General features: G+C 37.5%; 1 protein-coding gene across 1 annotated transcript in view; it reads right to left on the bottom strand.

Moving 5' to 3' along the window:
* LOC126336808 (thioredoxin reductase-like selenoprotein T homolog CG3887) overlaps positions 1–783 on the bottom strand; it is a 30,501-nt gene extending 29,718 nt beyond the window's left edge. Inside the window, 2 exon segments of the mRNA XM_050000852.1 lie at positions 218–347; positions 519–783. Coding sequence (XP_049856809.1) covers positions 218–347; positions 519–652 — 264 coding nt within the window. The 5' untranslated portion in view covers positions 653–783.
* Between the last annotated feature and the right edge of the window lie 14,611 nt (positions 784–15,394).

Below are 15,394 nucleotides of genomic sequence, written 5' to 3'. Positions count from 1 at the left end.
AATCGACTCTGCTGCTTATAGACATATTAACAGACACACTTAACACTGAAGACTTTGAGAAACACTATTTTCCACTTCCAGCAGTTCAAATACCTGAAAGTGACTTTCTACTATTAAAAGTTACGGTTTAAAATTACTTCTTCACATTAACGCACTAAAATAGCTGAATATTTAACGACAGTTAATTGGATCAAAAAGCTATTATAACTTTACTTACCAATGCCTGAGCTAGGAAAATATTTATGTTTGGAGGTGGATATAGGTCGCCCTCTACCATTATCTCGGGATACTTTTGACGCAGTATGGCTGCATACTGCTCAAAAAGCCCTCTGTAGCCTCACGAATAACTAAAGGGGGAAGTTTTATAATTAGATATGCCAAACACCAAAATGAAAAACTGTTTATCAGATACAGGTTAGAAGGTAATAGAGATATTACAGAATTTCATATATTTAATGTACGAGGTTACATTTTGCAATAGGAGATACAATCTACTGAAATCGCGATACCAAACTTACCAATATAAAAATTTCAAAGTCGGTCCCAAGTACGAATTCATCGTTAACTTGGTTGTCGGTATCTCTTTATCGCGCCCATGGACACTTGCCAGAGCAATACATAAAACAACAGACATAAATCCAATACGCGGCATAATGGCGTTACGTCTCTTTACACTGTTGCCATAAATTAATGTCAATTTAACCTCGTACAGTCATTACACAACACTTCACCATCACAACTCACTCTACCAGAGATGTTTCACGTGACAACTTTGCCAAATCGATCTTTGTTTACCAACCGAAGAAGTAGGATGTTACTTTGTGATCGCAAGATTCTGTTTAGATTTTAGTGGCATAAATTATTATCAACAGTAATTCTTTCGGAAAAGGAGGCAATTTAAAAATGTGAGTACTGCAGAGCGCAGATGCCTTTCTCACCATGAATATGAAAGTCGATCAAACTGCTTGAATTACTACCAAGCTGCTGTGTATCTGACGGTTGCAGTGACACAAGCGGAGCCTTTCAAGAACTTAACTAAAGTACCTGAAATGAAGATAATACCTGTGAAATATGAGTAATGAAATGTGACACATAAATACTGTCTACCAAATAGGTTGTTTGATAAAATCTGTAATATACTTTGTCAGAGGGCGAATACTGTGACCCCGAAAAAGTATTTTTATTTATCATAAAAAATCTCTAACGTAAGCCATGATACCGTGAATGTAGCAACGAGAATGATGAAGTCTTTCTACACTTTTAATTTTAAGAAACATAACAGACACATATTCGCTGTTCTGTACTTCCATGGAAATTTATTGAGCTTTTTCTTTTAAGAAAAAGAATTTCAGAGGTTGTGCTATTCGCTTCCTGCCTACTGTAATGATGCAAGCATATAATGAATTTGTTTTCATTCTGACGTGACCACGAGGGTCTTTGAGTTCTTCGCAATTTTCTTTCGGCGTTTGTACTGTGGATCTATTGGCCCAGAAGCAAATATGTTACCTACATTCTCCTATCAACAGCCTGCATTCTCATGGGATCAGTCCATCGCTCACGCAATTCATGTCGTCAGAATAAAAAATAGACAGGAGAGGACGAAAGTTTTCCATACCGCTAGCGCCGAAGCACAGAGCAATCTAACTTCCTCTGATGGTTCGTAACAGACCGACAACGAACACTAGCTATCACAAGCGAATGCCAACCAAACACGACCAATACCATTCACTCATGTGCGCATAGTGTTTACACCACGGAGAATCCTCGTTGGCATTCCACATTCGCTTGTGTTCGTTTTGTGCTTTTTGTAGTCTAACAAACGACTTAGCTTCCACTTACAATCATTCCCGCGAAGCCTGTACACAATGAAGAAGAACAGAAATACTACACAGAGCAAAGTATTTGCGTCTTCATCAGAGACAATGGCTAGTGCATATTTAGTAAAATTAATAAAAATGAATTTAAAATTTTTTATGTAAAATACATCAACATTATTTTAAGTATGTATATAGAATAAAAATATTTAAGTATCAAATAATATTTTTTTGTGACTATAGATTCATATTATTTTGGTTTTGAGCAAAGGAAGATAACGATGCCTTCTGGTATCATAGGGTTTCTAGTGTATAATTGGCTTGATTACAACATACAACGAGTGGTTCCAGGACCTTGAAAACAACGAAATCTTCGGAGGAGTTCAAGGAATACACTTAACAACGAGGCGAGTGCATCAGTTATTTGCAACAGAGGTTCTTTGTGTTGACATGGATGCAGTTTTGTTTAGGAGTGGAAAGGAAACACATATGAGCTGTGTTAACAAATTTTTAATTCGTAAAGGAAGTTTTAAATTACATAAAGACATAAAATATAATGAATCATGACTAATGTGAACACTATTAAAACGACTGACATAGAGCAAAATGGTAGTGATGTTGTTAATGAAGAAAAACGATTGGACGCTTCACTTAATGTACGTCAGAATTTTGAATTTGTTAATCTGCTAATTGTAATAAAAGTAGATAGTGGCATCTGCAATTTAGATTCGACATTACATAGTTCTACACCAGTAGTTCGTCACAAAACGTGAACGAGTTGGCAATGATTTACTTTTGAAAATGTTGCAAGAAATTGAAAAGCTTGATCAGAAAATGAAGATATCTTTTCAGAAAGTGATTCAAGTAAGTGAAAAATTTTGGCAAGCAATAAAAGGGAAATGAATGACTGTTTCAACAAATTATACTATGCACTTGATAATATTCAAACGGAGTTTGCTAATATGTCGAATCAGAAATATGGACTTGAAACTGCAACTGAAGTCTTGAAGACACACAAACAGCAACAAAACTAACAAAGTACTGTGTTGAATGTAAGAATGTCGAGACAGTGAACATAGTTAATGTCAATACAATTATTCCCTGTAATAACTGTGCATGAATTTTTTTCTAGAATCTTAAAACATATTCTGAGATGAAACGCTATCAGGTATCTCAAACAGAATGACCTTCTCCGTGACAACTGACATGGATTTCGAAAACATAGATAATTTGAAACCTAATTCACATTCTTCTCACACAGCACCCTGAAAGCCATGGATCAAGGCAGTCAGGTAGATACAACGTTTCTCTATTTCCGAAAAGCATTTGACTTAGTACCCCACTTACACATATTATCAAAAGTACGATCATATGGGGTATCAGACGAAATTATGTGAATTGATTGAGGATTTCTTTGTCACTGGATTCAGCGTGTTATCTTGAATGGAGACTCCGAAGTTATTTCAGGTGTACCCCAGAGAAGTATGTTCGATTCCTTGCTGTTCCTGTTGTACGAGGGTGAGTCAAATGAAAACCTTTAATTTATAATAACAAATCGAAATTTCGCGCTTTTATCCTGTAAGTTGGTAAGCAAGCTACGAACAGCGGGTAGAATGGCATGTAGGTGGCAGCATAGTGCAGATGCACACATACCGTAGCAGTATCAGTATAAAGACTTGCGACTTGCACCAGGAAAGAACAGCGTTCTGTTATTCGGGATTTTGCATAGTGCAGGTGTTAAACCTATTGAAATTAATCGACGAATGAAGGTTCAGTACGGTGATGCATATTTTTCATAGCAGCAAGTCTTCGAATGGAGTAGTAAGTTCACAAAAGGTGTGACTTGAATGGAAGATGCTCCTCATCCAGGTCAGGCACAACGAGTTGTGACTCCACAGAACTATGCAGCAGTTGAAGCCATAGTGAAGGAAAACCGCCATCTGACACTGAATAACATTGCAGCATGTTTGCAGATTAGTCATGGGTCAGCACAGCACATTGTGCATGATGTGTTCCAGTTTCACAAAGTGTCTTCAAGATGGGTGCCACGGCAGCTGACTCCTGAAATGAGAGTACGACATGTTGATGCTTATGAAGAACTTCTTCGGCGCTTTGCACTAAAAGGTGATGGCTTCCTTTCAAGAATAGTTACTGGGGACGAAACCTGGTTTCACTTTCATCAACCGAAAATGAAGAGAGTGAGCAAGTAATGGCGCCATTCGTCATCACCAACACCAAAGAAGTTTCAAACAGAACCATCAGCAAAGAAGGTTATGCTGACTCTCTTTTGGGACGAAAAAGCCATAGCTTTGAGGCATTACATGTCTAGAGGGACCATTGTCACCAGTGCGCCATACACAGATCTCCTAAAAGATCATCTGTGGCCTGCAGTCAAATCAAAGCGACGTGGATTTCTGTCAACAGGTGCCCTTTTGCAGCATGACAATGCAAGGCCCCAACTGTACAACAGTTGCAACAATCACAGACCTGCATTTTTAGTGTCTTCCTTATCCACCATACTCACCAGACCTTGCACAAAGTGATTTTCATATGTTTGGACCATTCAAAGACGCAGTGGGAGGAAAGAAGTTCCGTTCTGATGAAGAGGTATGCCACGTGGTGCATGATTGGTTGTGCGGACTAGCAAAAGAATATTTTTCTAAAGGAATTTATGCACTTTGTAAGTGCTGGAGGACTTGCAATGAGCGTGGGGGAGATTATGTTGAAAAGTGATACAGCTTTGTACCACTTCTGCACAATAAATTACATATAAAAAATATTTAAGGTATATTAACCCAATAACGTCTGCACAATAAATTACATATAAAAAATATTTAAGGCATATTAACCCAATAACGTCTCTCATTGTCATGTGGTGTGCATGACTCTACTAAATATTTTTCCATGTATTCAGATTTCAAGCTAGAGTGGCGGGCAACATTTCCTCCAATGCAGAGAGGAATGCAGAACTCAACAATATGGTCATTGTTGGTTTCCATATATCTGTTGTTGTGCTATTATCAAAGTAACAAGACTATTGATGGATACTGCAAGAAACACGAATGTGCACGTCGAGTTAGTTTATTATTGAGAATATAAAATTGTCTTCTTTGTTGGAAATGTATTATGTAGTGCTGAATATGATCAGATCATGATAAGATTTCAAAGTGCTACATTGACTGACAACGTGCTTTAAATATTCAAAAATTTAAAATTGTGCACTTCACAAAACAAAGCAAAAAACATAATATCATACAAACATAATATTAATGAGTTACAGTTGGAGTCTGTAAACTCAGGCAAATACTTGATGGATGGCAACTATCGTGAGAGACTGTGCTATCAAAGTTTCCAGAACTGGCTTTAAATGATGACTCAAGGAATATACTACTAACTCCCACATATTTCTCTCATAGTGATAGTGAGGAAAAGATTAGATTAATTGAAGAATACATAGAGGCATTTTAACAATCATTTTTCTGCACTCCATACGTGAATGGGATGGGAAAAATCCGTAATAAGTGGTACAGTGGGATGTACACTCTGCTATGCAGAATATAGATGTAGATGTTGAAATGGTATCCAAGTTGTAAAAGATAGACAGACTTTCAACGAAATGTACTGAAAGCTTCTCAGAAGCTATTTCATGTGGGAAGCTTGTTTGGCAAATGTTACTAGAATCGAGTAAAACTTCTGTATGAGACAGACTATTAAAATTTTGTCATCAAATGCAACTGAACATGAAGGCATACTTGAAGGAATTCTGCAAACAACTTAAAAAAATTTAAAAAGCAGCGTGGTAGTGTAGCGAATAACATTGACCCATCTGACATGTGTAATTGTAATAATGAATTACAAAAATTTATCTTCGATTTCATCACGAAAAGATGCAACAGAAGTGCATGAAAGTAATGTTTTTCTCTGTGCAGGAACTGGACAGTTTTTATTTGAAAGTACCTGTGAGAAGAAGACTTGCAGTGAAATGTAGAACCAGAACTATGTTCAGTATCACAGAAAAGGATATTAAATGAGTGGCCATGGAAACCTGCTTGTAGACCTTTATGCTTTAGCCACAGAAAATAAAAGTGATGCGTTACTGTGAGCTCAAGGTAATCGACAACAGTAGGTAGTGTAAGAGCCCTTTCACTAAAATCTTTTTTTCTGTAAAAATTTTGTGTATGTTTGTTTAAAGGAACATGTAATTAATATTTTGGTTGAAGACCAAGGAGTTCGTATGCCAATATTTATACTACCTGTACAAATAACAGAGGGCGTGTCCTTCAGTTTTTTTGAGGGCTTCCAGGAGATATCTGACTGCTTACTTTTGTCTTTTACCATCCTGATCTTGTTGCTTCAGAAACGTTGTCTGTAGCTCTGAATAATTTCTAATATACTGAACTAACTTTCATTCAAAAGTTATTATAATACTTTATTACAAAACCAGTCCACATATTTATGTAAATAATCATTGTGCTGCTAGTTCAATTTTTTGACTTTTTGTCGAAGAGCGCAACATTTCGACACAGCACCAATCCACCATTGGCGTGGCTTTGTCGCTAATTTTCGGTATCTATTTGTTCTTAATGTACAGTCTGAACATGCTGTAATACAAAGAAGAAGTCTGAGAATTTTAACTAATTTCACAGCATATGGTAGTTATCAAAAATTCCACTAGCTCACATCTTTAGTTGCGCTGCTCCCAACATCAGTTACAGTGTGCATTACTTCACTGCTTTGGTACTTATTTTAGAGAATGGAGGTGGACACCGAATCACAGATTCTACTGTAATTGTTTATGTGACTGCAATAGTTAGCTACAGAAAACTAGTAACAATTATTAATTCAAGTGCTAAGGTCACACTTCTGGACAGTGTCTTTGCTAGAAGCTGGTTGGAGGTATGGAGATATGGTGGAAGTGTAGCAGGGGTTTCAGATTGCAAATATTTATTTTATCATAACTTTAGATAAACGGATTTTTTTTCTTTCTTTAGCGATCGTGTGATAGGCGCTCACTTCTTGGACTGGATTGATATTTGCTTTGGGCCACATGTGACTTGCAGGCTGTGGGTTGGCTGTGGTTGTCTGTGATTACGGGTAACAGTAATTGCAATGACATACACTAACAAAGAACATTTATCACAAGTAGTGCATTGAAACTTTAAATTTCTCTATAAAATATGAAGTTTCCATGAACTGCTACATAAAGGAAAGAGGCCATTTTATCTCTCTCTTATCGCTTGTCTTTTCGATGTTTTTGCTTAGCTCTTGTCTTGTCTTGTGTTCATGGCTCTGTATGCCATTTGGCGTATAGTGGCTTGCTGCCTGTTAATGTAAGTTGAATTTAAAAACTTGGTCTTGCTTTGAAACAGTAAGCTTTTTCACTCTTTACCATTTATTTAAATGTTACCAATGCTTTGTATAGGTCAAAGCTCTTGTGGTATTTTATTTTAATTAAAAAAAATAGTTTTATTTCATTTCTCGCGCTCTACATTCTGAATAACCTTCATTTTAACGTTACTTATGAATTCTGATTTTCAGTTAACACAACACAGTTGTCTTTGATTGTTGAACATTTATCTTTAGATAACATCACATTAGCAGAAGCTTACATTATCTTTCATTTGAACCTGATAAAGTAATATTTCGGAATTAAAAGCATTTACAATTTATTTCAAGTTAGTAAGAACTTACTTAATACACATACCAGAAATAATGCGTAGCAGTAAAATATATCTATGATATTAGAATAATAATTCCTAACATCACGAAATATTCAGTTTATATAAAGATATATTTCAAGTGCAGTTTCCGTTATTAAATGTAGGAAGAGAAGTTTATAATAGTAACTTTAGGGATAAATTTTCTCAATTTCCTATAACAAAAATCGCTGAAGTCACAAGAAAACACAGGTAGGATCTAATTTAAATTGGCGACCATGACAGGATTATTTCAGATTTTAGATGTAATAACTGTACAATTTTGTAATTTTTGTGTATTTTCTTTATTATGTACAACCAGTTTGGAGGACAGATGGAAAGTAGTACTTTTGTCATCCCTTGGTAAGTTTCCTGGAACTGGCTACACCTGGCTATAAAAGGTAAGTAGATAGATCTTGGAGTTTCATATTTCAACCCATTGTACTTCATAAAATGAAAACAAATGATCCTAATTTCATATTAATAATGTGGAATCATTGGCTAACAAGTTCTGAAATGCAACATGTGAAGAAGATTGCAAATGGTGACTGCAGTTTGTTTCACGAACATGGCATTAAAGCACAATAATTTCTTATGCTAAAAGCCATTTTCGTGAGTTGAAATTTCATAAGATATCAGTGTTAAATAATTGAGTGTGAAGAATTGGGATAATTATACAGTAATTACAGGTTATGGTAAAGTCTGGCGAATTTGTGAAAATGTCTTTATATGACGAAAGTGAATATAATCGAGGTATAGACCAAGCAATTCACGAGAATTTAGAGCAGGAAAGACGATATGATGAGAACGACAGAGTGAAGGAATATGAAGAAAACTATCAAGTAGATGCAGCCTCGAGACGAGACTGTCAGTGAAGATAATGATTGATTCGTCAGTGCAAGGAGGACCGAGAAATGCGTGAGAAGAAGTGATTTGCATTTTGCTTCGCAAAAAGCATTCAACCAACTTTTCACAGCATATCAGCTTATTGTCGAGTCAGCTTTCAGACTAAGAGCCATGTATTGCACATTCATTCTGATGACTACCATTAGTTTGTGGCACACAGATTTTCCTTTCCATGTCACATGAATTTCTTTACAGCTCAAACATTTTCAGTCTTTGAGCATATGACTGACCTCATCATTCAAACATTATGGTAAAGGCAGCAGACAACAGTCACCAAGCACAAGCCATACTGGCTGTTAGCCTTTGCTTTACCTTGCAGGGCATAGTTGTATACCAACAAGCAGAAGAAGGGAGGAGGTGAGGTGGCCTGGACCCTGGCCTCAGCATCACGTGAAATGGGACATAAAGGTGGATCATCACTTCAGCCACATGTACCTGGAAGCAACACTGTTACCACCTGTACTTGCACAATTACTGTGACCTTCCAATGCCCAGAAAAATTGGCCGTGAGATTATATTTATAATGTTGATATATAAATTGTAATGATAATAAGTGTAAATGTTCCACACATTATCATTTCTTAACTATTTTATTACTATTTTGGTGTTCAGTGTGTGGGGATCTCAGTAGAACTCAAATTTATGAATAGTTTTATTACATTTTGGGCGCCCAGTGTTGGCTGAGTTGCATATCAGTCCCTCTGTCCTTTCAATTCACTACAGTATTTTTCAGAGGAGGTTTTCAGTGATGCTTATAGTATGCTTTATCGTGGTCACCATTTGTGAAATCGTAATTTTTTCAGTTGATTGTTGTATGATGGATCAAACTACGAGCATGTCTTTAGCCTTGAGGATGTGGGAGCAGAAATCCAAAAACCCTATATGCAAGGAATTTAGGATTCCATTCGATATTCTTTTCGAGTCACTAGAATGATGAATGAAAAATGAAGTGGTATTCGCATATAAAAAATTCGCTCTCTCTCGACTGGTCAAGCAAGCAAACATGGTATCATTTGTATATGAATAGGCCCTAAATGACGCATGGTGAACTTATCTGTGTCAGCATATGTGAATGATTTCGTATAACCCAGTCATTAATGTCAAAGATCAATAATTAATTAACGATTTGCAGCAATTGAAACACAGTAATGACAGTTATGTTAGTCAATTTTATAGGGTGTGACACATTATAATTCCATCTGGTGATTTCAATTATTAAGTCAGGATACAACCATTAATTTTATTTTGCGATATTGAACTTGCACATTGGAGTAGATTTTTCTTTCCAAACTTTAACTTCATTTTCGGATTATGTTAAACAGAGATTTCTTTATGAATGTTACCATTGTAGGACAAGTATCACACAAATGAACATGATATTCTGCTTGGTCAATAGTGGTACATTATAGTTGCATGGTTAAAGATGTTTTCAATTATTACATTATAGCTGGATGGTTAAAGACGTTTTCAATTATTACACTAAGTTTGGGGATCATTCATGGTAGAGGCATGAGGTTATCTCGAAACTTTTCAGTTACATCTGGGGTTAAGTCTGATGGCTGATAGTTAATGATTGATACAGATGTTAGTGCAAGAGGTGTTTAGAAACTGCCAAATTGTTGAAGCTAAAATGCTCCAGTGCCCAACGGGATACCAGTCAAATTCTATGCATATTTTGTAACTGTGTTAGGTCCCATTCTAACGAGAAAATGTCATACATGCCTTGAACAAAAAACTGTGCCCAGTGACTGGAGAAAAAACACTGTCCATACCCATATACAAGTAGGATAACAGAAGTAATACATAAAACTACTATATGATGTCACTATTGTTCATCTGTTCTAGAACCACAGAACACATTATAAGGTCAAACATAATTCTATATCTCGAACGGAACGACATCATTTGTATGAACCAACATGGGTTCTGAAAACCTTACTTGCCTTGCTGAAATTCATGGATAAAGGCAGTCAAGTAGTGGCAGTATGTTTTGACTTCTAGAAAGCGTTTGTCTCAGTACTTTTGCTATCGAAAGTAGGTTAGTACAGGGCATCAGACGAAATTTATGACTGGACTGAGGATTTACTGACAGGAAAGACAATGCTTACTGTATCAAACCTTGGACATACAAATCCTAACTCTGAATATTATCTAACAAAACCAGTTTGAAATCATAATATATATCCTCTATCATTTATGTGCTAAAGATTGGTCAGGGGTAGCGACCTATCTTAACGCTGTCACCAACGTCTGCTTCCTCTGGTCACCTAGCTGTGAGTCCTCCCTTAAAGTTGTCTGTAAACGTCTGCTTTCTCCGGGCACCTACCTGCGACTCCCCTGTTTTTCTACTACACGCGCCTGGCTCTCTTAACCATCAAAGAGCCTCCTACTCAAGGATATTATACTCGTTCCACCTTGCGGTTGGCAACTACCGATTATTTTCTGGAGCTACCCTGATCAGACCTTAGCACATACCTTTCACCTTCGCAACCACTGCTTCCCTTTCATGCCCTTCGACTGTTAAAACTGCCATCTGGTTTCTGTACAAGCTGTAAAGTGCCTTCCACTTCTTGTATTTTACCCTTGATACCTTCATAATCTGAAAGAGAGTATTCCAATCAACATTGTTAAAAGCTTTTTCTAAGTCTACAAATGCTATAAACGTAGGGCTGCCTTTGTTACTATGTCTTCTATGATATTTTGTAGGGTCAGTATTGCCTCACATGTTCCTACATTTGTCCAGAATGCGAGCTCATCTTCCACGACGTCGGCCTCTACCAATTTTTCCACTCTCTGTAATGAATTCGAATTAGTATTTTGCAGCCATCACTTATTAAACTGATAGTTCGGTAATTTTCACACCTGTCAGCACCTGCTTCCTTTGGAATTGGAATTACTATATTCTTCTTGAAGTCTGAGGGTATTTCGCCTTCTCATATATCTCGATCACTAGATCGCTTTCCCAAATCTATCAATAGCTCTGACAGAATGTCGTCTACTCCAAGGGCATTGTTTTGACTTAAATCTTTAAGTGCTCTGTTAAATTCTTCCTGCATTATCATATCACCCACCTCAAATTCATCTACGTCATCTTCCATTTCTATAATATAACTTCAAGTTCACCTTTCTTGAATAGATCCCTCTACATACTCCTTCCATCTTTTAGCTTTCCTTTCTTTGCTTAGTATAGGTTTTCCATCTGTTATTCATACAGTTGCTACTCTCTTCTCCAAAGACCTCTTTCATTTCGCTGAAGGCAGTGTCCATCTTTCCCCTAGTGACATATGCTGCTAAATCCTCACATTTTCGTCTAGCCGTTCTTGCTTATCCATTTTGCACTTCATGTCAGTCTAATTTTTTAGACGTTTGTATTCCCATTCACTATCTTCATTTGCCACATTTTTATATTTCTCCCTTCATCAGTGAAACCCAGTATCTCCTGTGTTTTCCAAGAATTTCTACTAGACCTTGTATCTTTAACTGTTCGACGCTCAATTGCTTTCACTATTCTCTGACTACAATACCAGCAGTAAATAGGTGGGATTAGTCAATTAATTCAAATACCTGGGTGTAGAGATACGAAATGAAATTATCAGTTCAATGACAGGATACTGGGAAAATACAATTATTCTGCAAAGGAGGTTGTTTAAAATCGCGTGTGCAACCAAGTTCACTGTACTGTTCAAGTATGTGGGAACCAGACCAAATACAACTAACAGGAAATATCGAACATATCAAAGAAGGGCAGCACAAATGGTCAAAGGTTTGATTGACTCATGAAACAACGCCATAGAAATCTTGAAAAAGCTGAATTGATAGGATGTTGAAGATAGAAGCAAATTATTCTACAAAAGACTGAAGTTTCCCTACTCATGATTCCTTAGGGTTGAAAGGGAAGAAACCCTTCCATGTAGTGCCATCTACAAAGCACTTTACAAGAATTGCAGGGTATGTGTGCAGAGACTTGAAAAGGAAAGTTACAGTTTATCATGGCAGCCTAAGCGACTTTTATTGTATTGTATTGTATTTTATTGATCCAAGTAATCATAATATTGTACACACAAGTAATTTTTAGAATTATAATGTTAAAATTTTAATTGTTTCATCAAAGTTTGTTCAATTTTTATATTACAAGAAGGTAAGACATTACATTGTACATTCACTTGTTCATACTTGAAGGAAACATTCATTATAATCAGGACTAAGTGATCTATTATTAATAAATTTGTTAATTTTTACTACCTTTTTGAAAAGATCATTTACTGTGTAAAAGTTTTGCTCCAAAAGAAATTGTTTATTTTATATGTGAAAACTCTTGGTATTTCGTTTCTTTTAAATTCAGTGGGATAGGTTATTATACATCTGTATCCCAACATGCAGGACTTTTTTTGGTAGCAAGTTTTTCTGGACTGAAACATATGTATGTCAGAATGCTGTCATGTTTCGTAGCTGTGAAAGTGTTGATTTAATATTAACGGACTATCTTTGCTTAATGGGTAGGTTTCAACAAATGATATAATACTATAAATGTAAGCAGATCACAGTGTCATAACGCCAAGTTTCTTGAAATGTTGCCTGCATTTAAATGTTATGCTACACATAGATACATAACACTGTTCTTCAACATAGTCACCCAGTCTCTTTAAACAGCACTCAGAGCATAGTACCAATCATCCGATTCCTCAATGAAAGACATAGGCCCCTTTGTCACGGAGCCATTCGAGAATCGCTGAGCGAAAGTTCTCATTGTTGCGAAATCTTTCCCCACCCCTTCCCCAGAAGTTTTTCCAGCATGCTGGAAAGATGTACACTACTGGCCACTAAAATTGCTACACCAAGAAGAAATGCAGATGATTGAAAACGGGTTTCATTGGACAAATATATTATACTAGAACTGACATGTGATTATATTTTCAAGCAATTTGGGTGCATAGATTCTCAGAAACCAGTACCCAGAACAACCACCTCTGGCTGTAATCACGGCCTTGATATGCCTGGGCTTTGAGTCAAACAGAGCCTGGATGGCGTGTACAGGTACAGCTGCCCATGCAGCTTCAACATGATACCACCGTTCATCAAGAGTAGTGCCTGGCGTATTGTGATGAGCCAGTGTCACCACCATTGACGAGACGTTTTCAATTGGTGGCAGATCTGGAGAATGTGCTGGCCAGGGCAGTCGAAGATTTTCCGTATCCAGAAAGGCCCGTACAGACCTGCAACATGCGGTCGTGCATTATCCTGCAGAAATGTAGGGTTTCGGAGGGATCGAATGAAGGGTAGAGCCACGGGTCGAAAAACATCTGAAATGCAACGTCCACTGTTCAAAGTGCCATCAATGTGAACAAGAGGTGACCGAGACGTGTAACCAATGGCACCCCATACCATCACGCTGGGTAATACGCCAGTATGGTGATGACGAATACACGCTTCCGATGTCGCCAAACACGGATGCGACCATCATGATGCTGTAAACAGAACTTGTATTCATCCGAAAAAACGACGTTTTGCCATTCGTGCACCCAGGTTCGTCGTTGAGTACACCATCGCAGGCGCTCCTGTCTGTGATGCTGCGTCAAGGGTAACCGCAGCCGTAGTCTCCGAGCTGATAGTCCACGCTGCTGCAAACGTCGTTCATGCAGATGGTTTTCGTCTTGCAAACGTCCCCATCTGTTGACTCAGTGATCTAGACGTGGCTGCACGATCCGTTATAGCCATGCGGATAAGATGCCTGTCATCTCGACTGCTAGTGATACGAGACCGTTGGGATCCAGCACGGCGTTCCGTAGTACCCTCCTGAACCCACCGATTGCATATTCTGCTAACAGTCATTGATTTTCGACCAAAGCGATCAGCAATGTCGCGATACGATAAACCGCAATCGCGATAGGCTACAATCCGACCTTTATAAAATTCGGAAAGGTGATGGTACGCATTTCTCCTCCTTACACGAAGTTTCACAACAATGTTTCACCAGGCAACGTCGGTCAACTGCTGTTTGTGTATGAGAAGTCCACTTGAAAATTTCCTCATGTCAGCACGTTGTAGGTGTCGCCACCGGCACCAACCTTGTGTGAATGCTGTGAAAAGCTAATCATTTGCATATCACAGCATCTTCTTCTTGTCGGTTAAATGTCGCGTCTGTAGCACGTCATCTTCGTCGTGTAGCAAATTTAATGGCCGTAGTGCAACTATACAAAAATCCACACTCAGACATACATGACATCAATAAAGCTATACCATAAGCAAGTCCCCCTTGATAGGAATGGCAGAATATATCTACTTCATCTAAAACCAGGTAAAAAGATTGGTTTGCCATCGCTTCGTCACTGCCCAGGACCGTAGTGCCCAACAATCTGGTACCACTGCCGTTGCCAGCTGTTCGAGTCCCATGCTGCCAGAGGAACGACCGTCAATGCTGTACGCTGCACACAGGAAGCTTGTTATGGGTGGTGCATTGTGAGTGACTACAAAATGTAGCCTGTATTAACTGCTCCAATAACCGTTATTACAGCTTACTAATTCCAGACAATATATCCAGAAAGGCACATTATTAACATCCCACACACTAGCAAAGTTCTCCTGTACAGTAATAAATTGATATTTGCAGAAATTACCGTTGTTAACATACTACCACAGCCAGAAATTTGCTCCTGTACAGTAAACTTTTTTATATTACATTGACAAAACTAAAAAAAAAGTTGTGGAAAACTTATACTAAGAACTGCTTCATGGTTACAATCTGGCAAAAAAAAGCTGGTAAATCATTAAATACGTGTTTGATTTATGTAACTATGATTGCTCTATCATATGACATTGAGAAAGACTAGGCTGTATTGTTAAATTCTGTTACATATCAAGAAAAAAGAAAGTGAAGTCGGAAGTAATAATAAAATGTTATGATCCCTCCCATTTCGAACAAAATGACTTAAATGCGAAATTTTGCATAGTCATACAACATAGCAGTCACAAAATAGACTA

Source organism: Schistocerca gregaria, chromosome 2 (assembly GCF_023897955.1).
Source record: "Schistocerca gregaria isolate iqSchGreg1 chromosome 2, iqSchGreg1.2, whole genome shotgun sequence".
Classification (NCBI taxonomy): domain Eukaryota; kingdom Metazoa; phylum Arthropoda; class Insecta; order Orthoptera; family Acrididae; genus Schistocerca; species Schistocerca gregaria.
This window is presented reverse-complemented; position numbering and strand designations above follow the sequence as displayed.